At 40.8% G+C, this 27,401-nt stretch overlaps 1 protein-coding gene across 1 annotated transcript in view; it reads left to right on the top strand.

The window, feature by feature from the left end:
* carmil3 (capping protein regulator and myosin 1 linker 3) overlaps positions 1–27,401 on the top strand; it is a 74,572-nt gene that overhangs the window by 34,616 nt on the left and 12,555 nt on the right. The window contains exons 15-33 of the mRNA XM_041055381.1: positions 3,577–3,653; positions 8,362–8,466; positions 11,309–11,378; positions 11,490–11,571; positions 13,475–13,571; positions 13,660–13,714; positions 15,140–15,312; positions 16,403–16,471; positions 16,832–16,925; positions 18,954–19,052; positions 19,216–19,335; positions 20,534–20,647; positions 21,401–21,576; positions 21,696–21,783; positions 24,260–24,385; positions 25,550–25,616; positions 26,162–26,349; positions 26,625–26,675; positions 27,144–27,223. Coding sequence (XP_040911315.1) covers positions 3,577–3,653; positions 8,362–8,466; positions 11,309–11,378; positions 11,490–11,571; positions 13,475–13,571; positions 13,660–13,714; positions 15,140–15,312; positions 16,403–16,471; positions 16,832–16,925; positions 18,954–19,052; positions 19,216–19,335; positions 20,534–20,647; positions 21,401–21,576; positions 21,696–21,783; positions 24,260–24,385; positions 25,550–25,616; positions 26,162–26,349; positions 26,625–26,675; positions 27,144–27,223 — 1,931 coding nt within the window. The remainder of the gene's footprint in view (positions 1–3,576; positions 3,654–8,361; positions 8,467–11,308; positions 11,379–11,489; positions 11,572–13,474; positions 13,572–13,659; positions 13,715–15,139; positions 15,313–16,402; positions 16,472–16,831; positions 16,926–18,953; positions 19,053–19,215; positions 19,336–20,533; positions 20,648–21,400; positions 21,577–21,695; positions 21,784–24,259; positions 24,386–25,549; positions 25,617–26,161; positions 26,350–26,624; positions 26,676–27,143; positions 27,224–27,401) is intronic.

Raw genomic sequence — 27,401 nt, 5'->3', positions numbered from 1 at the left:
GTGGAATATAAAGAAGTACAATTGCTCAGGTACTCTACTTAAGTACTATTTATACTTTAAGTGAATATTTTTATTCTACTTTATACTATGCTCCATTTTAGTGGTAAATTTATCTGACTGCTATAGTAACTGATTACTTTTTGTCGATAATTGTTCATACAAAACACATAATCAGCTTCTACATGATGCATTGTTCAGTGAAAAAAATCTTCCTCTTATCAAGTTATTTTATTCTGGAATTTGAGTCCTTAATTAAAAAAAGTACACATAAAAAGTGAAGAAGTTTTGTATAAAACAAATAGTTTAAGCTGTTTTCAATGCAAGTTGTCAAGAGTTTCTAAAATCATTTATTTCCTGTTTCTAGTGCTGCTGCCTTGTTCTTTATTGTTTCAAGATAGAGACACTAGTTTGTAGAACATCTGAGAAACAAAATACCGAAATTGTGTTTTTGATGAATGACTGCTGTCAGCGCAATGACTAACACACTGCGTGTTGTGTGACAGCCTCTCAGCCGAAGCCACCCTGTGAACCAGCAGCTGTAGAAAATGTTCGGTTTGCACAAGCAGTAACTTCGTAACAGAGATAAGAGAGTAAACAGCGAGGCTAATGTCAGTGAGATAAAATTACAAACCCTAACACAGCACCATTTCTTACGAATCCCTTCAACATGTGAGGGAAATTTAAATCCAGTGTGGGAATGGTGGACTCCACCACTAACAATGAAAACTACCAAATTAAAGATGTGATTGTTACATGCAAATACACTGAATGGCTATTGTTGAAAATGCCCAACATAAATAGTATATATAGAAAAACTTCAGGATTTTAATTTTAATTTTTGCCCTATATTTAATAAAGCAGCTCTACCTCAACCAAACACAAATGCTGCTGCTGGCAGATTAATGCATCATAAATACTAATACTACTATAATACTTTACTTTTAGTACATTTTTTCATAATACTTGTGTATCTTTACTGAAAAGGGATTTTGAGTGAAAATATAATGGAGTTTTTACATTGTTGTTTTACTTATTCTTAAGTAAAGGATCTTTACTTAATTCCTCTTCCAGCCATGGTTGCTTCTTTCCGCATTTCCCTGCACTTCACTGTGATAAGTTTGCTTTCTTTCCGTGCTGCACTTCACTTTTAAACACCTAGGAGCAAGAGCTTGTCAGGCAGGAATCGGTTTCAAGGAGATATAGCCCAACCTGTGAAACTAATCCCCCTCCCTTCCGTCAATGAAGGTTATTGAATTATGTGCATGAATGAAAGTAATTGAATCTGTTCTGTTTTTTGTTTGGGAGTTCTCAAAGTTTGTCTCTCAATATCTCTTTTTAGAACTCCCCTTCAGACTAAGAGAGTGCCTTCTGTGGTAGCTGCTTCACATCCTGTTTTGTTAATTACCATTTATCCTTTAGAGAGAAACCGTGTGAGGGAGAATTTGTCTTTTTTAGTGTTCGCCTGTGGGACTGAATTATTAATAAGTTCCTTTTTTAATCTGCGCTGACATGCCAATGCCGGTCGATTAGTCAATTTGGGTGATGGATCACGGTGCCAAGGAAAAATGGATTTGTCTGATAGTTTAACCTCTCGCGAGAGGTGCTTCTTAAAGTCTTACAAGAAATTAGGTTTTTGATGCCAGCCATATTTGCTCAGAGCTCTCTTCTGTCTAACAAACACACATATATCATCTTTATTTCAAGATTAATTGTGTCAGAGGTTTCTGTACATTCATCCCTATATTTTCCACAGCCTTTTAGTATGAAACTGAGCGATATCTTTACAAGATGTGAGCTTGATTTGATATAGACTTTGATGGATGGTAGATGAATGTCTGCTACTACTGCTGCATGATGTGATGTTGATCTTAAAGCAGGGAAACTGTAGGTGACACAGCCCGTTTGATTCCTTTCACACGTTCTGAACAACTTTTCCACATTTTTAATGTGAAGCTTGACATTTGATGGATTGTCAGTATAACAGATTTAGGAACGGCAAGTAATTAATTTTTTCCTGGTATGGGTAGAGCTTGGCTTTGATTCAGTGTAATACAATTACACTTCTTATTGCCCGTTTGGTCCTGCTATCGGGAATAAGCAGACTTCTCTGACAGATGAGCACTTTCCGTACACACTTTGAAAGACTGGTGGAAACACACTGCTTTATTTAATTCAGCTGCCGGAGCTGGGGGCATTAACCCTTAAATGGACAAGAACATAGAAATAATCAAGTAGAAAATGTAACCTTTAGGGCCTAAATAACCCAAAATCATAATTTCTTTTTCATTTTATGAATTTATATTTGTCTATCTAGCATATAGATTTGGAAAAAAAAAAGATTTAAATAAAGAAAGAAGCATTTGCAAGAGCTTTTAAACACTCTAAAACTTTTAAACATTAAAGAGCCTTCAAACCTTCATTTAAACATTTATTAGAAAAGCTTAGAATCATTATAACTAAACATTTTGTGTGGCCACAAACGGGAAATACTCCAGTAGGGTAATATCTTATTGTCTGTCTGTCTGATGATGGTATAGTTTTTACTCATTTACAGACAGAAAACTATACCATCATCAGTCATTCAGTTTTTTTTTCTTTTCATAACCTCATTTGTTTGGACTTTTCTGTATTTTTTAAATTTTTTTTTATTTTTTAAAAATTATTGGATAATTTTACCTCTTTGTGCCTCAGTTAATTATTTAAATGAAACCATCTGAGAACTTTGGAAGGGAAATATCTGTTTGGTGGAACTGCTAATAACTCATAGACATGACTGAGACATGACATGGGCCCCTACCTGATACCAGTCATCTGTATGATCTCACAAAGTTCTCTAAAAGGTTGGGTTAAACAATGCCTGTATTTTATAGTGTTATCATATGTTTTTTTAATGTTAAATATGAATCTTGAGGTGTCAGACAAATGTGGTGTAGTAAAAAGCACAGTATTTTCCCACTGAAATCTTGTGGACTAGAAAATGAAAGTACTTCAACATTGTTTTAAGTGCTTGAGTAAAGGTACGTAGTTACTTTCCAACACTGTACAGTAGACTGGTGATCACACATGTGAACACCAAGTCAATCACGACCTGAGCCGTGGTACTCACAGCAGATCCTAAGCAAGTAGTCTTAACAGGTGTGTCTGTTCACTTTGCATAGAAAGCTTTGGAGCCTTGGAGAATTTATGACATTCACTTCTGATAATTCCACATTTCTTGGAAATCACATACAGTAGAAGCTAAATACACTTGTTGTGTTGTTTTATAAAGTTAAAGACAAAACATTTTATTATCTTGTACAAACCCCAACCATATGGCACAAAAAGGATAAAATCAGTCCTACAACAAATTGCAAAGACTTTTTTTTCTAGCCTGATTTTACCAACAGTAACATCTCATTTTGTTCTGTTTTTTTTTAATACCATCATTTTTTTTTAGCCTGTTCAGATTGCATTTGTGTCCGTTATAATCTCTGCTATGATCATTTGTGCAGCCTCATCGCAAAAATAACTCTTGTATGACACAATCACATTCGCTGCAGTGAACACAACCCATTTGTCTCTCTGTTTCTCTGCCAGTTGTTTGGGGCCTTGCTGCGAGGCTGCTGCGCTGACCTCTCCTACCTGAACCTGTCCAAGAACTCCTTCTCTCACAGGTGGGCGTTCACCTCGAGTGTTAATCCCTGTTAAAGCCTTTTTCTGTTAGTAAAAAACAAAAAAAAACAAAAAAAAACCCCAAAAAACGCACACAAACACATTTGTTTTCTTCCTCTGACTCAGCCAAACAGCTCTGGAGGAATTCCAGTCAGGAGGCGCCAAGCAGAGCGAGCATCATCATTTATTTTCTGCTGTAGATTAGTGTTTAGCCCTGGACCTCACTGACGGAATTAGCACGCACGCCTGACTTGCTCCCCTCATTTGTTCTGCTGTGTGTGTGTGTGTGTGTGCGTGCGTGCCCGCCCCTGCACACTTTCACCATACGAAAATGACTTCTTTCTTTAATGTACACGTCTCTGTTTGCTAACAAGTTTTCTGTCTGTCAACCACTTGTATGATCGCTTACAAGTGTCTTCTTTGTGTGTCAGTATGTATATGTGTGTGTGGGTGTATATGTGTATATTTGTGTGTGTTTACCTAGCTAGCAGGCAGAAGCAGCTCTGGCTCTCATCATGTCGTGTCTCCCGGGAGCCCAGGAGCTTCCCTGCTCAGCATATTACATTACAGAATTACAGAGAAAAATGAGACTAATTTTAGATGGGAATTATTGTTCCATTCCCCAGGCTCCCACGCCTGCATCTTTTTTTCTCTCTGTTTCTTTGTATCTACTGTATCTCTCTATACATATTTTACGTTTTTTTTTGCATATGTCTGGCTGCACCTCTTGTTCTCTTTTTCGCCTTTCTTGCTTGCCTCCTCTTATTTTTATTACGTGAATTCTTTCTCTTACTGGGGCTCTTGGCCACACAACTCACTTTCTTAACTCAGTTTACAATGGAAAAAATGGAATTTCCCACTATGCCCTGTTCCTTTTACAAGTGACATCCACGCTCCATCCATCTTCTCTGTCTGGTTTTTGATCTTTCCCTTCCCATGGCTGGTTTTCCCTCTCTTATCACTTCCTCCTTCACTCCAACATCCTTTTCACCACCTTTCCACTATCTGTTCCATTCTCCCTATTCTCTGCTTATATTCCCAGCTCCTCTTCCTTGTTCCTTATCAGCCCTTCATCTTCTTCCCCACCACTCTTTTGCCTCACATCTTTCTGCTCCTCCCCTCCCTCCCTCCCTTTATTCATAGTTCATTCCACCTCCTGCTGGTCATGGGTGTTCTAGTATTAGTGCTGCCGGTCAGACGGCTGCGGTGTTGTGGTGACAACACAGAGCCACAAAGCTGAACCGAGCTGATAAGAACCGCCCGGCTGCCACTCATGAATATGGATTGTACTGCCTCAGACCCCTCTTTCACCCTTCAGAGAAACACACTGCACTGACTTTCACACACACACACACACACACATAGATGTGGCACTTGTGAGAAACAACGAACAGTCCATGTAGATATAGTTACACACACATGCACGTGTGGCAACAAGCTGCTGATCCAGCTCTCTGGAGAGTGTTTTGTGAGAGAGACAGTGACACTGCATCTGCTTATGCAACAGAAGCCTTTCTGTATCTGCGCAGTCCTGACAGTCTGTATGCTAATTATAACGAATGGGTCAAAGAAGAGCTGGTGTCCCACACACTTGGAGATTATCAAAAGCAGTGACAGGGCCTTGTAATGCAGCTGCCAGGGTTTTCCTCACTGCTTCCTTAATGTATTCATTTTGGTCTTTTGTCTTTTTTTCCTTCCACCATTGCTCTCTCCCTTATGACCTTTTCCATTTTTACCCCTCATAACTTCATTGTCTCCTCTTTCTCCCTCCTTCTTTATATCTCATTTTTTTCCTATTCCTTTCCTCTCGCTAAATGTGGTTTTATCTTTTAACCAAGTTAACATGCTTTTATCTGTGTGGGGGGGAACGTCGGAGCTGTCTGGAAGACATGCGACTCCGTCAACAATACATTCGCTTTAATCGCTGGGAAAAAAATGGATGCACTGCAGCTCAAGAAATAAGATTATCTTTTGGCCTAGTGTCTGTGTGTGTGCGGGCATGCATGGCCTGAAATTAACACCCTCCACAAATCAGCTGTGGAAGATAATGTTGTCAAGTCACAAACCAACTTGGCAAGTGCTAAATCAAATTTTAATGGTTGTATTTTAACAGTTCAATCATAACAATCATTGTAAAGCGCTGGGTCATGTGCACAAGGACAATAAGGGCTTATACTCACAGCACAATATGCAATATGCACAAAGTGGAATAGAAATTGGAGGGGCGTAGTGGTTAGTCATTATATTCTCAGCCAGTCACATTACGGGTCTCATACCTATTAAACAGCTGTGCCAAACACATGGGCACATGACAAAATTGGCTCAGCAATCAGAGAGGAGAGCACTGAGCAGCTTTTCAGTCATGATTCCCTAGAGGTTCAGACAGTATTACAGATATGCAGCTAAAGGCAGGTGATGTCTCACTTTAGCTTTAATTTACATTAGTGGAAATATTGAAAGTCAGGTTATGCTGTTTTTCTCCTCTAATGTGTGATGTGTCTGTTTTATTTTAAATGATACATACCATCACATCTGTGCTCCCAGCCTAAAAATGATAGCTTAAATATTTGAAATAGTTTCAGAGTTTTTGGAGCCTGTGAAACGTCTTTGTATGGAAGAAACTGCTGAAGCTGAAGTAGTGAAAGGAACTGAAGTGTCAGTTAAAGTGTCAGTTGAAGTTAAAACAATGGAAGTAGTGCAAGTGAAAGTGGACACAAGCATGAAAAAGAGTTGAATAGTTTGAAGTCTTTGAAACTCCTGAAGTCAGTTCAAGTGTAAATGCTGAAAGCATTTGAGGAGTTAAAATTGCTGAAAGGACTTAAAGAGACAGACCTTAAGTGATTTGATACAGTACAATGCACTGTAAACAGTGTATAAAAACAAAGTGTCAGACACTTCAACATTTGTTAAGTTGTGTATGAATCTCAACAGCAGTTTTGTGAATTGGCAGTTGCACAGTTGTCAAAACACTGAAATGCATTTTATAGTTTTGAGTCTGTTGTCAGCAGGATTTAAAGTTGTAAAAGTCAGTTTATCAGTGAGAAACATAAAAAATTCCAGTCTCAGCTGTACCTTGTGTTTACTGCTAAATAACAAATGTTACTTAAACTAAGACAGTGGACGTATATATGTACGTACTTGTTAAACAACAGCATGTTAGGTGTGTGTGTAAGTACAGCCTCACAGCTGGTGTTTTATTTAGAAAGAAAACGATTTACACAGCCATATCTGGCGTTAACAGGATTCTATAGCAAACAGAAAGCAGTGCAGTCGAAGTAAAAGGAAAACAGTTGCGAGCACTAGCAGACATTTTGACATGTCATAGCTGAAAACACACAGCTGTGCTTAATAACATTAATGACTGCATTCCCTTTATGGAACTGGGTCCTCATTAACAAAATTAGCTGCACCTGTGCTTTTCCTGCTCAGATGAGTCAAAGTGTCTGCATGAAAAAGATGAACATGAATCTGAAATGACATGTTATGGAGCAGTGTCATATTAACCATCCTGTGTCTTTCATCTTCATCAACATGACGAGATTGAAAATTCATTGTGACTTTCAGATTGGAAATCTGCTGAGCATTTTGGCCGGCGATCTATAAAGTAAATTTCAAGCTTTGTGTGTGTGTGTGTGTGTGTGTGCGTGTGTGTGTGTGCGTGTGTGTGTGTGTGTGTGTGTGTGTGTGTGTGTGTGTGTGTGTGTGTGTGTGTGTGTGTGTGTGTGTGTGTGTGCGCGCGTGTGCACGCCTCTTCATTGAAGATAGTCCTCGGTGTTTATCAGGATGAGGGTGGAAAAATAGAGTCGCAAAAAAAGCTTCTGTGCTGCATAAGTAAACAACATATCAGCTGCCTGGAGAGAGGTAGCAGGTGATATTCTCCAGAAAAACAAACCTTGTCTTTCTGGAAGATGGATTCATCCTCCCCTCCTATCTCTCTCTCTCTCTCTCTCTCTCTCTCTCTCTCTCTCTCCCTCTCTCCCTCTCTCCCTCTCCCTCTCCCCCCTTCCTCCTTTCCTCTCATCCCTTTCTCCTGCCATCTTCAGACCCCCTCCTCTTCCACCCCTGCGGTGAATTATTTGTGCAGTGGGGGCTGAAATGGCAGATTGGCTGCTTTGACAAGTTCTAAACACAGATCTGAACCAGTGTACTACATCCATCCTGTGAATGTCGAGGATAGTCCCCTTATGTATTATGACTCAGAGGGATGTCGTACATACACACAGATGTATTCTCTGTCTTTACCCTGATGACAGGCTAATGTACTGGATATGCCAGACAGATGGTTGGATAATTGGTCAGTGTTACCTTTTTAACTGGTGGCAATAATTAATTCCAACTTCACCTTTTCACGGTGTCTGGTTGATATATACTGACCTAAATGTCACAGTCGGCATCTGTCTGCTTCAGCCTCCCTTTCTCTTCCTTTCTCTCTCGTCCCCGTTGCTCCATTCCCTCTCTGTCAGTTCTCCGCTCGTCTGCCGCAAACTTTCTGTCACCCTCTATCAGCATATCACGTCCTTCTGTCATCCTCTCTCTTGTCTCCATCGGTCTCTTATCTGTTCTCATCGTTCTCTCACCGCCTTTCATTTTCTCTGTCTAAATGCCTGATCGTGATTCATCTTTAATGCTCCCCTTCTGTCCTCCCCTCCCTTCCTCTCCCCGTACATATTTCTAAAACTTTCTATTATTTTCTTTCCTCTCTTTTTCCAGGAAAGCGAGAGATTCTCTGCCAACTTTCCGCCAGTTCTTCAGCTCGGCATTCAGCCTGACCCATGTCAGCCTGGCATCTATGAAAGTCCCTCCTGATTCACTGAGGTGAGTCACTGTCACAGGCAAGGACTTAAAGGCACCTTTGAAACCCTAATGATCTGTGACCAAATCACTCACATAGAACAAGAAAAGGCTAAAAAAGCTGTACATGTGAACCTCATTCAGTTTGACCCCTCTTGCATATTATGTATCTTGACTGATTAGACTGTAATTAAGTGCAACAGGAATACAGCCAGGGTGTATGACAGATTTAATTGCCCTAATCACTTTGCAAGTGGCCACGCTACTCATGAAAAGCACCCAGATATAAATACCTGTGTAAATGCAACATAAAAATACAAAATAAACAAATAATCCAAAAACACACCATAAATGCACTATCTGGATAGGTGTTTTTTAAAGGCCACTGTTAACAGAGGAAGTGACCTGCAAAAAGTGAGAGAAAAATACCTTTCAGTGCCAGGTGCATCTCTAACCACGTCACCAAAACACCATCTAAATCCAAGTGACATGTTACACCCTGGCATGAGGGAATGATACCCCTGCTACTCAGTCATTTGGTAACCAAATCTTCTGTTAGTGTTTTATTAATCCTGCATTAGTTGTGTGGAGTTCTCGATGTGCTTATGCAATGAATATTGTGCTGACTATATTCAGTCTTGACTAGTGCATCACCACTTGTGACAGCCAGCTGGCAACGGAATCTCTCCCCCTTCGTTTGGAGAACCTCTGGACAGGACACACAAACTGAGTTGGCAAAATCTACTGCAATAAAAGCCAAGAGGATTCACTAATTTACACATCAGACCCTGCCTGTAATATTATACTGATATTATGTAAAAAAGGTAGCATGAACTCACTGAAGAGCAATAACAGAAAGAATGTCACTGTATGATACTTTAAATGAATAAAATAATGTTAAGTTTGATAGCAAGTAGGTGTAAATAAAATACTGAGTAACAAACAAATACTATGAATTAAAACAGCAATATTGTGGCTTTATAGATGAGATGAAAGGATGTGAAATACCAGTGTAAAGTCACTTAGTCCTGCTAGATATCGCTATCAAAGTGTTAATTGGAATATTATAGGAATGAGTGAACGCATTGTGCCAAAAAGTCTTTAATTGAATTGTTACAATATGTCTCCCAGCCTCTCTGTAATGAATGTCACGCACAGTAGGAGTAAATGAAATCCATAAATAATCCAGTTAAGAAATGAAGTACTGTAGATGAGCCAATATGGAGGTGCAGGAGACACGTTTCCTTATTTTCTAACAGTGGAGACAGTGTTTCCCCTCTGATCTGGGAGTCCAGCAGCTGAATGCTCAGATACAGTAAATGTAAATGTGACTTTTATGTGGAGAGCGATGGTGAAACGAAACTTTACAGATCTGAAATAAGGTTATGTTCAGCTCTGGTGAAGGTTTATGAAATCCTGTTTGACAGCTCATGCAGCTTATCTTGTGTGGATGTGTGTGGTTGTGTGTGGTTGTGCTACAGCTTTTACCAATGCTTTGTGTCAACAACCATTTGTGCTGCTGACAGTGTTTAGTCAACTTGCAGCGTAAGAGTGGTAGAGGATGTGTTTTCACCTGGGCCACTCTGGTGCTAAAACTGAATCCACTCATGGTGCTTTGGTTTAAAGCGCTGGATAAAATACAACAATTCAAATGCATTATTCTAGTATTCTCTGGCTAAGTGGTACACAGTGGTACACTCTAACATTAGTACAAGTTAAGCCACTCAGCATACAGGGGTGTTATTTTTCTTGTTTTTATTGTCTTGGGCTTGAGCACTGAAATAGCTTGTGCCATATGGGAAGTAGTTTGCATCCAAAGTGAGATTTAATCATCAAGGCTCACATTAGGTTTCAAACGCTTTTCCTCGACTGTGGAGCCATTTTCTATTACGTTAGCAGACTGGCCTTCAATCAGAGGACACAGATTGAAGTGTCCCGTATTGGCCAGTGTCCACTGTGCTGATGTGTCTTTGTGTACTCTGTACTCTCACCAGCTTCAGCAGATCTGCAACTAAACCGGCTCGATGAGCCGCCAGGCAAAAAGCAAGATTCCCTACAGGGATAAATGGAGTATTGCTTTATTACAGTTTCTCTGTTAGGTGTTTAGCCTGCTGTTTGCTCCTCATAGCCAAAAAGCACAATCAATAGCCGAGTAAACAAAGCAAACTGCCAACAATTGACATGATTGCGTGCTGCATGATGGATCTCAGCCAAAATGGATGGAGCGGACTCCCCACTTAGCACTTCTCCTCATTACCTCCTCATGGTGCATAACTCTTAAATGTGTATTCATTGCACAAGAACAACCTCCAGCAGGGCCTTGATGTGCAAATGTGGTTTTATTTCTGTACCCTGCTTGGCCTGTGTGTACGTGTGTGTGCGCACACACAACAATTGGCCACTTCTCCTGAATAAATATTGAAGCTTTTTGAGGTGATTTCTGGTGGGGGACTTAGTGAGCTATGAATCTTCTTCGTAAGCTACTTTTCTCTAAATCCTTTAAGATGGCTCTAAAACTTTTAGGTGTGCAGAGGAGAACGTGGGGCAGCTGGGGAGGAGGGGAGGGGTCGGATGATCCGTTCAGGTTGTTAGACAGAGGAAAGGCACCAATTGGATTTACGTCGGACTGATCTCTCTCAAATTTTTTCACTCTCTCATTTTAGCCTCGCCTTTGTCCATTAATTGCCCTTTGTTTCTCCATTGCTTCTTATCTCCCTATCACTCTCCTCACTCTTCTCCCTCCTTATCTCCTTTTCTATTAACCTTTTTTCTTCTCTCTTTGCTTTTACGTTCCCCTGTTCTCTCTCTTGGTCTCCTTCTTGGTCTCCTTCCTTTCCTATCCTACCCTGCCTGTGTTTTCCTTCAGGGCTCTGTTCCTGGGTCTGTCCAATAACCCCCATATCACTGATTTACACCTGGACATCAGCGGCTGTGAGGTACGCTCTGTCAGTCTGTGCTGCTGTCGGTATATTCACTCATCTTCTTCATAGATTAATGCTTGTGGCTATCCCATCATGTTCCACTCCTCTCTTGTCTTCCTCTCACAGTTGAGGTCAGCAGGTGCCGGGGTGATTCAGGAGCTGTTTCCTCGAGTTTCATGCGTGGGGACTTTAGACATCTCTGATAATGGTAAGAGACACGCAGACCTACAAGGGAACAGAATTTGATGGTCTGTTGTTGCACAGACACATTGAAACCCTTTTGGTGGTGGACGTCATGGTCTGGACATCACCGTGTGCAGTTTTTTACACTTGCATGAGTATGATTGGATGTTACCAGGCAGCTCGTAGCCAAACAGCTGGTGAATCAGCAACTGCTGTGTCTGAACTAATGCAGTGCTCCATAAAACAGAGATGAGGCATCCATTCATTCATGAGGCAACAGTGAGTTTTTCTTCGATATTCAGAGCTGGATTACCAACTGAGCCAAGTGAGCAAAGACCTGTTTCACAAGACTTTCAGGGACCCCAGTAATCCTGGGTTCACTTCATGTCACTTGGTTTTGGTAACTGGACGACATTTGTTTGGGCATTAACACCACGAATGTATAGTACAGACTAAGGCAGGTCCATTATTATTTAGGAAAGTGGCCCTGCCTTGTAGAGGGGTGCTTTGTCGCAATCTAGTTTTAAGACCTTTGTCATATATTCACTGATATGATGCATAGTCTTATATTAAACTGAATTTATTATTCCAGTATATGTGTACTGTGATCTCTGGTCCTCTTGGCATAAAATACAGTTTCTGTATAGTATCATGAGTGCACTGTACTTAAAGGGAATTTGGAGATGATAGGGTACACAAGGTGGTGTATGTTTGGGTCCAACAGCAATTTTTTTCCCCAAGGCCCCCTTCATGGCCATGTTTATCATAGCACATATCATCATAACACATATCATAAGCTTGCTGTCAGGATCCTCTTGAAATATGGAGTGATGTTCCCTGCTCCTTCTGACTCGATTTTAGAATAAATTTCATATCACCACTTCACAACGCGTGCGCTACCTTGATGTGGTGAACATGCCATCGGATCTGCGATATAATTTGAAAGTCACAGATGACTATATTGAAGACAGATTCTCATCCAGTGGAAGAAATTCTGCTGGAGACTCATCACCTCGACGCTGCTGATTGCTAACACACTCTCTACACTTAACCACTGACTTTCATTCTTTAACACTTCTAACGATAAAATCAAATGCATATCTCCGGATTTATTCCTACAAGTGTACTGTTTTTACCATTTGACCTGTGAGCCAATTCCCCACTAACAAAACATCAAATGAGATGGCTCTATCCTATTTCCCAAACAGCCATTAATCTATTTATTAGTTTAGTAAAATCAATAGTATTAGCACAAACAGTAAAATGTGTCTCCTCTAACACAAATCTCTGGTGCAGCTCCTCTCTTCCTCTCTCCTGCCTCCTGCTCTGACATGTCACAGTATCCTGTCAAAAATAAATTCACTGTGAATTAGAAGCATGCAAGCTTATTTAACCAGAGATATATTTTTTTCTATTTTGAATGAGCCATTCCACTCTTTGTTGCTGAAATATCTTGCCATGGTAACCACGTCCTCTTAGCAGCATCCTCCATCCTTGAGCTTTTGAAAATGTGAGTGGGTGGGAGTATGGCTGGGGGGGCGGGGGGGAGTTAATTGGGAGTATTTTGGAATTTCAGTGGGCAGTGAGATTTTGTTCCAAAATGGACCATGAGACAAAAAATGAGCTTTGAAAGCCAGAAGTGTTAGCACCTGGCAAAGTACATGATGAATCACTGGAATGACAGCCCAGAAATGGTCATTTAGTAAAAACCGGACTTTTTCAGTTTAATTTATCAGATAATCGCTTGTCTTTTTGTGTTCAACTTGAACTCTCTTAAAGTTGTGTGCCTGTTCTCTTATTTGATCAGTACTTACAAGGATGTAATTAAAGATCTACTTGCAAGTGGGTTTTTGCAAAGGCTCCGCAGAGTGTAGTACTGCTGGCGTTGCACTTGTACTCTAGTGATGTTTGTGTTGTGTTTTGTGCAGGTTTGGATGCTGACTTGCTGGCTGTCATCCCAGCACTCTCCAGACACCCCTCCCTCAAGCACCTGATGCTGGGGAAGAACTTCAACATCAAGGGCAGGTACGGACCACATGGGGTGCCAGGAGTACAGATGGCTGAAACCATGATACTGATGCTGAATGTTTTCCTCTTCTCTCTGCCTCCTCAGGGTGCTGGATGAAATTCTGCAGAAACTAGTTCATTTGGTGCAAGAGGAAGAATGTGTGAGTTGGATTATGTAACATATTGTACACACACACACGCACGCACGCACGCACGTACACACAAGTATGCAAAAATCCTCCGTGGCATTATGCACAGATGCAGGCTTACACATGCCTCACAGATTTCACACATGTCCTGCGCACACACAAACACACACACACTTGTCACCGCTTAAATTTTTGTGTCTTTGTTCATGGGCATTTAAGCTCAATCTCCCACCTGCCACACACACACACAAGGTGCAAAACATGCACACGAGTCATGATGTCTGTGGGCCCGGCGAATGATTCATTTGGTCTCAGATTATTCTCGAGGCTCCCGAGGCTCTCCCTCTCTGCTCTTCGCTTTGCAAATCCAGCATGACAAGCAGCTTACTCAATTATTTACCACTGTTGATGGTGATAGCTCACAACTATGCTCTTGCGCTGAGTGCAGACTGATGCGTGTGTCCAAGCGCACTCACAGAAGCATGAACGAGTGTAAATGTGTAAGTTTAAAGGCATTACAAGAAGTTTCTCAGAGGTCGGCCTGTTAGTCAGCTCACCCAGTAGGTTTTGACGACACACACACATCAAAAATCATCTGTGTGTGTGTGTGTCTCCTGCAGAGCTTTGATCCAATGCCCCATGCTAACACTCCAGTATATGAGTCATAGAAGGCTGCTAGCAGCTAGTCAGAAAATGAGAACTCCCAGCAGCTGAAATGATATGCAGCAAATTCAAATGACATAAAAAAAACAAAAAACTTCTTAAAGGAATAGTTATTATTTGCAAACTCTTGTTTTAAACCCACCCAGAGCTATAATTCCTGTTTCCACACAAACGAAACATAGGTGGCTGTGGAGACTGTAAGTGGATAAAAATCTGGTTGGTGCTCATCTCAAGTACATTCAGAAGTTCAAAAATGGGATTGCTAAGATGTTAGCATGGAGCACCAGAACCTATAATTCAGGCAAGTTGGTTCAAACATTTTAACATTCAAAAGTTGAAAAGTTGTCCAGATGTAAGAAGGCACTGTCCTAATAATGGAAAAATGCATTATTAATTAAGCCTAGTGCATAATAATGCACTAGGCTTAATTAAAAACACAATAAATGATTTATAAATTGTTTTTTCATCCAGATTTTTGTATTACTGATTTCACAAGAGCTGCAGAATATAAGTTTTGCATGTTTTGTCATAATTATTTATAATAAACACTAATAAAAAGCTGCAAATACTTGCCTGTAATCTGCCTGGGTTGGATGGTTTTATATCTGCCTTTCTGTCTGGTTTTTTTTCTTAATTTTTTTTCTGAGACTCCAAAGAATCTGTTCAATTCTTTGAGCAATTCTTTGCTACTCACATTTATTTCACCCTTTAAAGTTATAATTTTCAAATCATCCACCAATTTTTTTCCCTCCATGCTCTCATTGTGTCCTCCAGGCTCTGCAGTCCCTCTCCCTGGCTGACTCGAGGCTTCGCCAGCGGGGCACGGTGCTGGTCAATGCCCTGGGCTCCAATGCCTGCCTGCGGAAGGTTGACTTGAGTGGCAACCTCTTGGAGGACTCCGGGGCTAAGATGCTCAGCAAAGCCCTGCAAATTAACACCACACTCAGGTGTGTGTGTGTGTGTGTGTGTGTGTGTGTGTTTAATTTTATAATCATGAGACTAATGGGAACGAAAAGGGATTTCTTTGCAGATTAGAGGAGAAGAGGTGGTGTAAGACAGGGAAAAAGAGGCTTTCGAGGACAGATAAAGGAACAGGGTCAGAGGAAATTAATATGTTAGGTATGGCTTGAGGAGAGGACACACTGAGGTTGCTGTGAGGCAGAACAGTGTGTATAATGCAGGGCTTCAAAGATAGGCAAGGGAGAGTGAGCCATGAGCAGATAAGAAGATAAGAGTAAGGAGTTGGAAGAATAGCGAGGCGAATCAGTAGGATGGAGGCAAGTGGGGGAGGAGGAAAGAAATGGCCTTCAGGCATACAATAACGCTTAAGTAAGAGAAAAGAAGAGACCGAGTGAAGATGTGTGTATGTTTCTGAGGTGTGTTGGAGGCAAAGGAATGGAAGCAGTTGATAGTAGAAGCTCTGAGATTGGGGGAAAACAAAAGGGGGAAAAGGAGGACAGCAACCAGACTGGGGAGGATGGGAGTATTAGGATGGGGAAATGGTTGGATGTGGACTAGAAAGGGAGAAAGTTATGAAAGGATGGGAGAAGGGGGACCACCTAAGGAGTGAGATTTGGGTTTTGCTGATTGAATTTCTAGGGCAGAGAGAGAGTGGGGTGGAGAAAGAGAGATGGAGGAGGAGGATGGATGAAAGGAAAGAGGGGCTGGAAGTGACTGATGTATTAAAAACAGGAGTTAGACAGTGTCGAGTGTAGGTGGAGAATCTGCACTGTGAAATAACAGAAGCTCATTAGTTGCGTGGCAGTTGTTCCTGCATTCTTAATGTTGTTATACAGGCTCATTCTACGCAGGTATCAAGAAGAAAGTCCTGACAAATGTCTTGTTAATCCTTCTGTGACGTGTTTGTGCAGCTGCATGGTCAGAGAAGTAGTGGAACTGTGATATTATTGTGTGTGCGTGTGTGCGTGTGCGTGTGTGTGTTTGTGTGTGTGTGTGTGTGTGTTGACGACTGATCATGTTCTTCCGTCTCCTCTGTGCCTGTCTTCCCATATTTCCTGCTGGTTTGATCCCCCTCAGGAGTGTGACATGGGATCGCAACAACACCACGGCAACAGGCTTCCAAGATGTGGCGAGAGCGCTTGAGCAGTAAGATGAACACAACACACATCAAAAAAATATGGACACACATAAAAATGGATCACTCACACACCCATATGAAAGGCAGATAACCATCTCTGTACAGTGTTTGCTATTACACAGTGTTTCATCAGTCTTTTGACGTGTGTGCCACTCAGATGTCGGTGTGAAGCTGGTGTTTGTGTGAGTGTGTATACAAGGGTGTGTGGGTGCTTTTGCGTATCAGGGAATTGGAGACAACTGTTCTAAACGCCCTGGGTGTTTCCTGTTTGTTCTTGTTTACATCGTAACTCCTCCAGTTTGGGATTGTAAGGGTTATATTAACGTTCTTTCCTCCCTCTTTCTCTTCCTTCTCTCGCCACTAAACAGCAACTTTACCCTGCAGTACATGCCCCTCCCCCTCAGCGATGTCACCCAGGCGTACCGCAGCGCCCCAGAGAAGACCGACCAAGCCCTGACCAAGGTGAGAGGATTTTCGGTTTGTGATGTCTACATGTGCTGCCTCATGTTATAAAGATGCAGGTGCTGAATTACAGCATCACCGGACAGTTAGTGATCAGTGTGATGAACAACTTTCTTTTGCTTGTTCCTTAGATGTGATGATTAAGTGTGAAAGTATTTATAGATTATATTGCTGCTGTGGAAACTACACATGTGATGTGCTGTATAGCAAATCTGCATGAAAGGTTTTAGCATTTTCATTCATCAGACACTTCACAATTCATTCTGACTCTTTGTGGTATCTAACCTGTGCTATATAGAGTAGATTACAAAATAAAAGCACTTATTGTGGTGGCTCAGCTTGTGTCATTTCATATAACAGTCAAGTGCTGCAGTCTCTTTCAGTTGGAAGAGCTTTTTTACATAAAAAACAACAGTACAAATCACATGTGTGTGTAGGTATACCATGGACATTTACAACCAAATAATGTAATGCACCTCGAGCTCAAGCTATAAGTCGATAAACCAAAAAGTTAATCAGGTTTTAGGTAAAATGGGAATCAGCTTCATGTTGGAAACATGGGTCAAACACAAGTCTTTGGTATAAAAAGTGCGTTAAAACTTTGTCTAAGAGCTGCTGATTTAACTCTGGATTCTTTATTAAATCTCTGTGTGTTAATTGTTAAGAACTTTGAGATTACCACCAAGTAACATTAAAGCATTTTGGAGGTTTTGAATGAGCCTGTTGCTGTGGTGGCTGACACACTGGTGGGTTTTTTTTTTTTTTTTTGGTACTTGTGTTACTTAACCTGTGGTTGTTTTTGTCCAATTTTTATTTTTATCTGCTGGCTTCTGAGCAGCTCCACTGAAGCCATTAAGGGCAGGGTTAAGGGCCTTACTCAAGGGCCCCTTGGCGGTGATAAAATGTTAGGGGCAAGTACTGCTCTGTTTACTTTCCCCGCTCAGATATATCCTGCCTTTAGGCCTCTCAGTAAATTAGATATACTGTAATAAATAGGTTCACAAGGGGCAGATGTTCACATCTTTATTTTTCCAGTCTTAGAAAGTGTGGTTGCAGTTATGTGTCTATGTAAAAGAAACAGACTGCCTGCCAAAAACAAACAAACAAACAAACAAACAAACATTAGCTTTTTAGCTGCAGTGCCTCTTTTTTTTTCTTTCTTTTTTTTGAGCACACACCCTGTCTTGCAGCCTGTCTTATTTAAGTCCATAAACATTCGCCCATGAGGGAAAAGTGCACTTGCTAACATCATTAGGCATGATAAATTGCTAGACAGCTCCTCAGCTGTAGGACTTTGAACAGCTTTAAAACTTGCCTGCAAACATAAAGATCTGTCTTTTCAGATACCGAATGATGTGGTCAGTTTTCTTCTCCACCGTTGCTAAATAAATTCTGTCTGTCACTTGGCTTGTACGCTGCAGTTAACAGAGCAAGTCTGTTTATATTGCATGTCAAACTCTCCCTGCCGGCTCAGCTGTCAGTCAATCACGCACAACATCTCTCCTCCGCAGAGGCTCTGAGGCTAAAGGAGCATAACAGATACATCTCTAGAAACATAAAATAATATCAGCAGTGCACTTGCACATCAGTTTAACATGATTTATGACTTTAACTTCTTTCCAGCACTGGAAATGGTTCTGCTGTGGTTGTAACCTAATGAATCATTTCTGGTTCTTATCAAACTGTATGTGTATGAAGCTTTTATTCAGGGTTTGGGGTTTGTTTTGTCTGTGCATTGTCAGTGAAGCTTCTAAGTCCTTGAGGAACACTTGATTCCATCTTTCTTTACATAAGATGATTAAACAGTGAATGCTTCCACCTGCTGAGTCAAGAAAATAAATCAAAGGCATCCCATTTATTTCAGGGGATCAAAATTCTCTCTCCATCCTCCTTATTACCATGCAAATGGACTTGTCTCCTGTCTCCTGCACACTGTGCTTTGTAAACACCTGTCATCTCCACTCCTCTCCCTCCTTGTTTGTTTTCTGTGTGTGTGTGTGTGTGTGTGTGTGTGTGTGTGTGTGACAGATCCAGCGTGCCCTGCTTAGAAACAATCAGACTCAGCGTTTCTCTCAGAAACAAGCTCTCAGGCTGCACCAAGGCCTCGTCACCAGCACTGCTGAACAGGTGTGTGTCTGTATTTGTGCACATGATAGTGAACAAGTCAGGATTCTTATTTTGTTACTAGACCGAATGTCTTGAGTTTGTAAGTTATTATATACATTAATGTTTATGTGTGTGTGTGTGTGTGTGTGTGTGTGTGTGTGTGTGTGTGTGTGTGTGTGTGTAGGTGATGGAACGTCTGTGTGTGCGAGTGCAGCAGCAGGTGTGTGTCCTGAAAGGCTGTGAGGAAGGTGAGGAGGTCCAGACGGCCAGACAAATCCTCAAAGAAGTCAGGAACTCGAGAGCTGTAAGTGGACCGCGTTCAACAGCAGAAGCCAATAAAACCACCATGACTGATAAAACCAGAAACAACAGCATACTGCTCGAGTATTACACAACAGTGCACGCAACAGTCAAACCGACAACTAGAACATTGCACATAGCAGTGTAGACGCTACTGTAAATTGCTCTGTGACCATATGAAGTTCCAGTGCACCAATACAACATTTAACTGCCGCTGTTTCAAATCTTAATGGAGGCTTTAACAAATTAGTTTTTTAATAATGGTTCAGTCTCCATGTTGGAACTCTAAACGCTCACATGCAGAGTGAAGGATGTGAGACATTGGTTAGGTCATTTGTTATTATAAAGGCTTGACTAGTTGTAACTAATGACCTTTTAATGGTTAATTAATCATTTACTAATTATTTATTCATAAGCAATTAATTAGGGGAAATTTTAGTTTACCAGGTTGAAAGGTGAAAAATCTCTATGGCTGGTGAGTCATTAGAAGTCAAGTCCCCGAATAAATAAATAAATTCATTCATTCATTAATGAAGGTTAATGAATGAGGCATTAGGTCATCAGTTATGTTCAAGTTACAGGAAACTTGATTTAAAATTGTTTCTGCCGTGCAAAACATTTTGAAGTTACAGAAAACATCAAATAAAAGCTGTTAATCACAATTAGTTTTTTTGTGGAAATCCAGAAGCCAGGATTCTATGGGCTGTAAAGGCAACACAGCCATAAACTGTAGATCAGACCAGGGTGAGCCCTGTAAATAAAGATGAGTTCTTACAGCAACTGATACAAATTCACTGAGCTTCCTTTAAATCACAGGTCTCTCATTCTCAATAAATAAAATCAATAAAACAACAGCAAAAGTTAGAAGGATTGGAGAGATTTTTGGAGAGAACAAAGCTTTTAATGAGAATAAATTATAAACATATGGTCATCTTATTAAATATGATGATTTAATTGTAGTAATACCATCCAACAGTGTAAAATGTTGCCTAAAGTTGATTCATGCTGGAGAAAACACTACTTAGATTAATTCATTAATAATAATAATAATAATATAATGCATATAATGTTATAACTTTCAGAAAAGGGGACATTCAGCATATGAGTTCTTTTACTTTTGATACTTCTTTCTTCGTCCTCCACTGATTTTAATTCATTTTCTTTCTTGTCCTGCTGTGTGTGTTTGTGTGTGTGTGTATTAGCTGTACCCCTCTCTGTGTGAGTTGGCCCATGTGTTGTCAGTGGACGGCCCCGTCAAACAGCGCCTGGACACTTTGGCTGGAGAACTTGCCAAGGCTGCCGACAAAGAGCTGCAGGTATGTTTGGGGTTGAACCGTGGCTGTAATCACAGAAACAGCCGCTCCCTGATGCATCTGTATTTTAAACAGTAGTGCAGCCCTGGACATGGTGCATTTAAATTGCCCATTAATAGCGTGTGACTATGTGTGTGGTGCAGGTATGCTGACTTCAAAAGAAATGTAGCATTTAAATTCACAGCGAGGGAACACTTCAACATTTTTTTTAGTTCAATTCTGGTTCCATTGGGATTCAGCGGCACAACATGGTCAAATGATGAAAAAAGCAACACACCCTGAGGATGAACCAGGGATACTTTCAATTGAATTTCAACTTACTTGAGCAGAATTTGCATCTCTGTTTGTGCTTTCCAATTTTGTTGCTATTCACAAGGCTACGTTTGTGGTTTGTGGAGGTTGTGAAGGTCAAAATCAATTAAATTACTAAAATATCAGCAGGGGAATGTTCACCTATGTGTTCATGCACAAAAGTCCAACTTTGGTCTGAACTAGAAAAGTTAAAAGACCTGGAAGAAGGTGTGATGTGAATAGTTACTGGTTTATACATGGACAAATGAATGGCTACATTCCAGATAAATAAAAGATGATGACAAGTAAATAATAAAAAGGCTAAGAGAGCAGATGAAAACACTGTGAATGAATAATTAAACACTTTGAAAACAGAAATGTTTATATATTGAGAATTGTGTACATAATTCTGTGTGTGTGTGTGTGTGTGTGTACTGATGTATTTTTCTGGGCATTTGTGTCCAGGTGGTAGTGGACTCCATGGTGTCTCTGTGCCGCGAGTTGTGTCCCATGTCCTGCTCAGCAGCCGAAAGACTTAACCCGCCTCTCTCGTCCATCTCCGAACAAGTTTCGATCCCTCGCTCCGCAATCCGCAACGCCCTGATGGAGAGAGCAGCTGAGGATATCAACAGGGCCCTGGAGTAAGAAAGAGAGCTGGTGAAACGGCAACATCAAGCAAAAAAAACTTCAGCTAAGATACTGAATGAACTGTTTAATCTTTTTTTGTGTGTGTGTGTGTGTGTTTCTGTCTTTGTGTCAGGGAGGTGAAGTTGTCTGTGGTCTCCTATCTAACCAACTCCATTGTGGATCAGATTCTACAAGAGCTCTACACCACTCATAAAGCCTTGGTACTGGTAATATCCAGTTACTGCATGACTTCTTTGTAGACTGTAGAAAAAAAAAACTTTCCTCAAGTTTAAAGTTGAAATCTGTAACTTTGCAGCACAGATGATGAAGAATGATGAATGTAAGATGTGGGAGCATCTGGTGTGGTGTTTACCACAGAGCTGATTCGGCTTGATTTTGTGAAATGTTACGGACTAACAGGACAGGGTTAGCACAAATATATTACTTATGGACAAGATAGTAGATATTGGTCTGTTACCAAACACTTTTCAACAAATGTTGGAGAGTGGTATCAACTGCAAGTGCACAATTTTTAGTGTTTTAACACACACTTCACTATAAAAGTAGATCGTGACTATATGTCTAACACAAAACATTACAGATTCCAACTCTAAATTCTTACATGGATTATGGTACAGGAATACTGAGACATTCTGGGAAATATACTTGTTCACTTTGGAGTTAGATGTGACTTCCTGGAGTCTCAGCTGGTTGCATGGCAACCTCAGAACAACAGGACGTCACTGCTTCCTGCCAAGAAATAGTCCCCACACATTTCTTCACACTTCGGTTTTTGTTTGAATCACACAAACAAGATACAACTGTACCAGAGGTGTGCAGGCAGATTTTGTTACCTTTGGTTTCCCTCGGTTTCCAGTCTTTGTGGTAAACAATGGACAGAGATGAGGATGGTATTGATCCCCCCCTCCCTTACTTCAGCAAGAAAGCGAAAAAGAATATTTCCCAAAATGTCAAACTATTCATTTAAGCCTCTGAAAACTCAAAGCCAAAGTATTTTTCTATATCATTAAAAAGTCATGAGTAGATAAGCAACTAAAAAATTTAAAGTAAACAAAAATACTTTGGTATTATTTATTAAGGCTGTATGACTGCTTAATCTGCTTCGTGAGAACTGTGTGTGGTCTGATCATTTTTAATTGACAACAGTGACAGCATAAGGAAACACCCCAGCAGCTGCCATCAGATTGTGATTCAGTCTGGTGCATTGAAGTATGCAACATCACGTTTATCCTACAGAGTCCAACACACTTCAAGCTGAGTGGGAAGAACACAGAACCCACCAAACCAGTTTTCTCCTTTTTGGGAATTGAACAGTGTGTTTATGTAGGACCCCGTGATTCATGGTAAGAAGCTGATAGAGAAAACTGGTTTTCAGGGCCTTTAAATTGTTCGGCATAAATCTGCTCAAGAAATTTTGGGAAGAAACAGATCAGATCTATTTAAACCACCTCAATGGATGGTACACTCTCATTGATCCAAATGACACCCTCAGGCATAGGTCAGCCTTCCTCTGATTGGTTGGATTATTCCTGCACTTGCTATTCGCCAAGAACAGCTATTTCTTTTTATTGGCTCTTTGTGAATGATAATCCATGAATAACCTACTGTAGCTTGAACAAAACAGGTCACTGCCATGTACATTCAGTGTGTTTGTTTGATACGATGATTTCATTCAGAGTCAATATTTCTCCATAATAAGATAAGTCATGGATTGAACTGAACACTCAAAAATGATTATTTTTGTCACCATAGAGACACCATTGTTTATTACAAATCACACGCATCATTGTTAAAACGTTGTGCTTCCAGCCACATTGGTTGTAGAGCAGTGATTTTGAGCCAGCATGCTGTAGAGGCAGCTCAGAATTGAAATCCAGATTACACTCACATGTCAATACAATCAACACAAAATGATAACATCTACTGTGAGATTCAAGTTACGAGTCAGAAGTGGAACCAGTTACCCCCAAGTGTGGGAGCTCACTATTATTCTACAGTCTTTTATGAAAGACTTCTTCTAACGTCCTAATACCCATCAAAATCTGAGATGTTTGAAAGCGTTTGATGCAAATCTCTCAGGCTGTCAGGAAGCTTGTCCTTCTTGAATTTCTAATATGCATAATTATTTGAAGTAGGCACTCTGGTTCATGTGTCGTTAGGATTAAGGTTTACAAGTATAAAGCCGCTTTTGACGGAGAACATTGCCCTCGGAGACAACATAGCAACTAGATTTGAGTCGGTTAAGGACATGATTACACCCCGCAGATTCTCCTCTCTATAAAATTAAATTGTTTAAAATGAAGCCTGTGGAAAAGGAGGCAAAAATAGACTTGTGGCAATAACACTGCCTGTCCTGCCCTGTTTTGCATTCTATTCACTGCCTCTACCGTTACATCTCATTCTCCCTTCTCTGTTATGCTGCAGTGCCGGTGTGTCCTTTATTATTCCTCAGTCCACTTTGATAATCATGAAATTGTATTTTATTCATATTTTTCGTGGCCTTTGCAAACAGCATCGGCAGAGTACCTGTTGCTTTGTTTGAGAGCTTCATGGGTACAAGGGCAGACACGCTGCTCCGCTGGGATTGTGTTGAAGGATATTTTCACAGGTGTCATCACTGTGTATGAATTGTGTGTATGTGACTGGTGCATGTGTTTGATGTGTGTGTTGCAACAGCTGCGGCAGGTGTCTCAGGCGAAGCGCTGGGATGACATCGGGACGGGCAGACGCACTGTCAGACAGTCCAGAATAGTCGAGTCTCTGGATTTCCCTGATGAGGACTTTGGTGTCAACCTGGGAATAGTAAGTGTCTGAGGCACATGCTGATATGATGTGTGTGCTTGCAACAGCAGTTATTTTATTCTAACCAAGAAATAACAATTTTTATAAGCAGCTCTTTCCTCTGTAGCTAAACCTACAAACTGATTACGACTGGATTTTTGGCTCTTGAAGGGGACACTGTAAGCAGTTTGAAAGAGTTCCCTTGGGTTGTTTTAGTCAGGGGATTTGTGGTCTTCCCCCAAGAAAATTTGATGTTACGTGCCTAAAATCTGAGCATTTTCACATCCTTTTGGACCGTTATCATCATGATATTAAACAAAAACGACGACGCAGATTGTAGTTTTCACAGTACACTCAGCTGTTAGCAAAAAGAAAAGCAAAACAAATATGCTGACTGATGAAGTAAGTGCTATGTCCTGAAGTAATCCTTCCACATTTTTTGTGAGTCATCACGCCGCGCACCGTACAAAATAACTTTGGTAAAAACAAGACTTATAGTGTATGGATGTCTGTAGGCAGGTCACTTTCTCACTGCATGTAGCCACTGGCCAATTGATTGAGTTACTGTAGTGAGTCCTCCCTCACACAGCTTTAGAATTTCCAGCCTACTGAGAGGAATGAGTCTCAGTGTTCCCAACCCTGCAGTGGGTGCTGGCAGCCCTAAACAGATAGCAAAAATCCTTCACTTCAGAGGACTAGAGAACTCATAGTTTTTTTGGATTACATGCACAGAAGTGTCTTACGATGGAGGGGAAAATTCTGCAGTCTAATACAGCAGTCCTGCAATGAAGCCCGCCTCCATGAAGGTCATGATGTTCAGTTTCTGCAGAAACTGTTTCAGAAAGGTGTTGATTCAATCGCATCATCATCATTTTGAGGATGTAGGCTGTGCCGCTGTTCACCTGTATTGCATCATACAGTGTAGTTTCTATTATTTAGTTGATATAAATGGCGTGGACAAAGTGATGTCAGTATAACAACAGGGTTCAACAGCACCACAAACTGCAGCCTCCAAAATGAGCATAAACTTGAATCGACACTTACCTGAAACAGTTTCAGCAAAAACTGAACATTGAGACCTTCAGGAAGGAGGATTGTTTTTATCAGACTGTAAAAGTTGTGGGCTAGGTTTGTGTACTTGTACCTAGTGTTGCTCATTATGCAATTATCTCCTTTGCCGAAAAGGACACCATGGCTATTAAGAAGCGGAGCTCCAGAACAAGAAGAATTCGTCCTGTCTCCACCAGACTGAGTGAGTTTCCTGCCTCGACTGTTCATGCAGCACGACATATTTAAAATAATAACAGGGTCACGGTCAATTGACTTTTAATCAAATAAAAAAGCGCTTTATTTCCTCACCCACACAAGGGGTGTGCGCAACTTTTCTCAGTCTATTCTAATGCTTATGTTAATGGCCTGTGTATTCAATTTTGAATGTAATATCTTAAAAGTAAAGGATTAACGTGGCCTTTTCTCTGACACTGCCCTCAGGCCAGTGTTTCCATTTTTCCCCTCTAGCAGTAACAGTCTAACAATAGAAAAGTTGCCTCTTCATTTTCAACCATTTTCTGCTTCACAGAGCAGCTAGTGGACCTTTGGGATTTTTTGTACTGAATATTATTTTGAAAATGTAGGTTTTTAAGTTCTCTTTTTTGTGCTTTTTATATTTGAATTGACAAAAATCTGATTCCAAGACCTCTTTGGTAAATAATTATGAAAGAGCTCTCACTTTATATTTAATTAAAATCAAATAAGAATTTCCATGTTGTCACAGTCCTTTTCTTTCTCTCATTATAGGTTTAGGTGATGAGCCCAGTTCCTCTCCTACCCCCTCTGCTCCACCCCACTCTGCCCCTCTTACTCACTCTGCATCATGGGAGTGTCTGTCCACCCTCCCCACCAATGGCTCGCCCTTACGTCATGTGACCCATGTCAGGCCACGCCCACCCCGGAGACACAGAGCAGGCCACCTACCTCCTGAATCTGTGAGTTGATGGCAAATAACATGGCAGTGACCTTTGACCTTGTTCAGAGTTTCTGTGGGAAGGGAGCAGCCTCCCTTCCAGCCTGATGGGGACCTCTGAAGGGAAGCTACTCCCACTCCGGATACTATGAGACTTGTATACTGACGTGATTCTGATTCAGGAAACACTCCTTAAATTGGGGTTTCTGGAACCTAGAAGGAAAAATAGCTTTTTTAGTTGTTCTATTGGCACCGTTGTACATGTTTAACTGCCCCATTTTTGATCTCACAATGCAGCATGAAGTTCAGTCCATGTGTTTCCACAAAACAGCACAGGAGGGTGTAGAGGTGAGAAAGTAAACCCAACATGTATGGTTTTTAGCTTTTTTCGGGGGGTTGTTTTAATCTCTTGACTGCTTTGTGTGAACTTTTGTTATTCATCTTGTTTTCCATGCCAGTGGCACTTTCCAAAAATAAGTTGCTTTTAAAGAAAGAAGCTGTCGCATGTGTCTCTGTGACTCAAATGTTAATCATGCACAGCCATCTCCCAGGGGCCTGGGGGCAGCCTCTAACTTAGCGGCTTGTTTGTTTTGAGACTTTGTAAAAAGCTTTTTTTAAATCGGTACAAACTCAGTTAGGGCAGCATGATGAGGAGTTGTTTTACAAACAGAATTCTGTTGGCAGTGGATTCGAGTTTGCCAGCCAGCCATTTGAAATGATAATACCTTTTGTCATCCTTTCAGCTTTGCTGTCGACATGGCGGATTGGTGATTGTTATCCTGTTATTCTGTCTGTTTCGCGCGTGTGTGTGTGTAGCATTGCTCAGAGAATGGAGGAGTCAGTATGCTGGAGGATGGACTACCTGATTTCTACAGCAAGAGAGTCCTACCTGACAGGTATCTCACGGAAGCAGTTTTATATTTCTTTGGCAGTAAATATTTCATTTCCTACAGTGGCCTCTGAGGACAACACACAAAACATTAAGGGGTGTGTGATCTCTGATATTTTATTCTTCTAACAGGCATGAAGCCAGCCAAATGTGCAGTAACTTAATCTTGTGATTATGTAAGACAG

This window comes from Toxotes jaculatrix, chromosome 14 (genome assembly GCF_017976425.1).
Source record: "Toxotes jaculatrix isolate fToxJac2 chromosome 14, fToxJac2.pri, whole genome shotgun sequence".
Taxonomy (NCBI): Eukaryota; Metazoa; Chordata; class Actinopteri; family Toxotidae; genus Toxotes; species Toxotes jaculatrix.
This window is presented reverse-complemented; position numbering and strand designations above follow the sequence as displayed.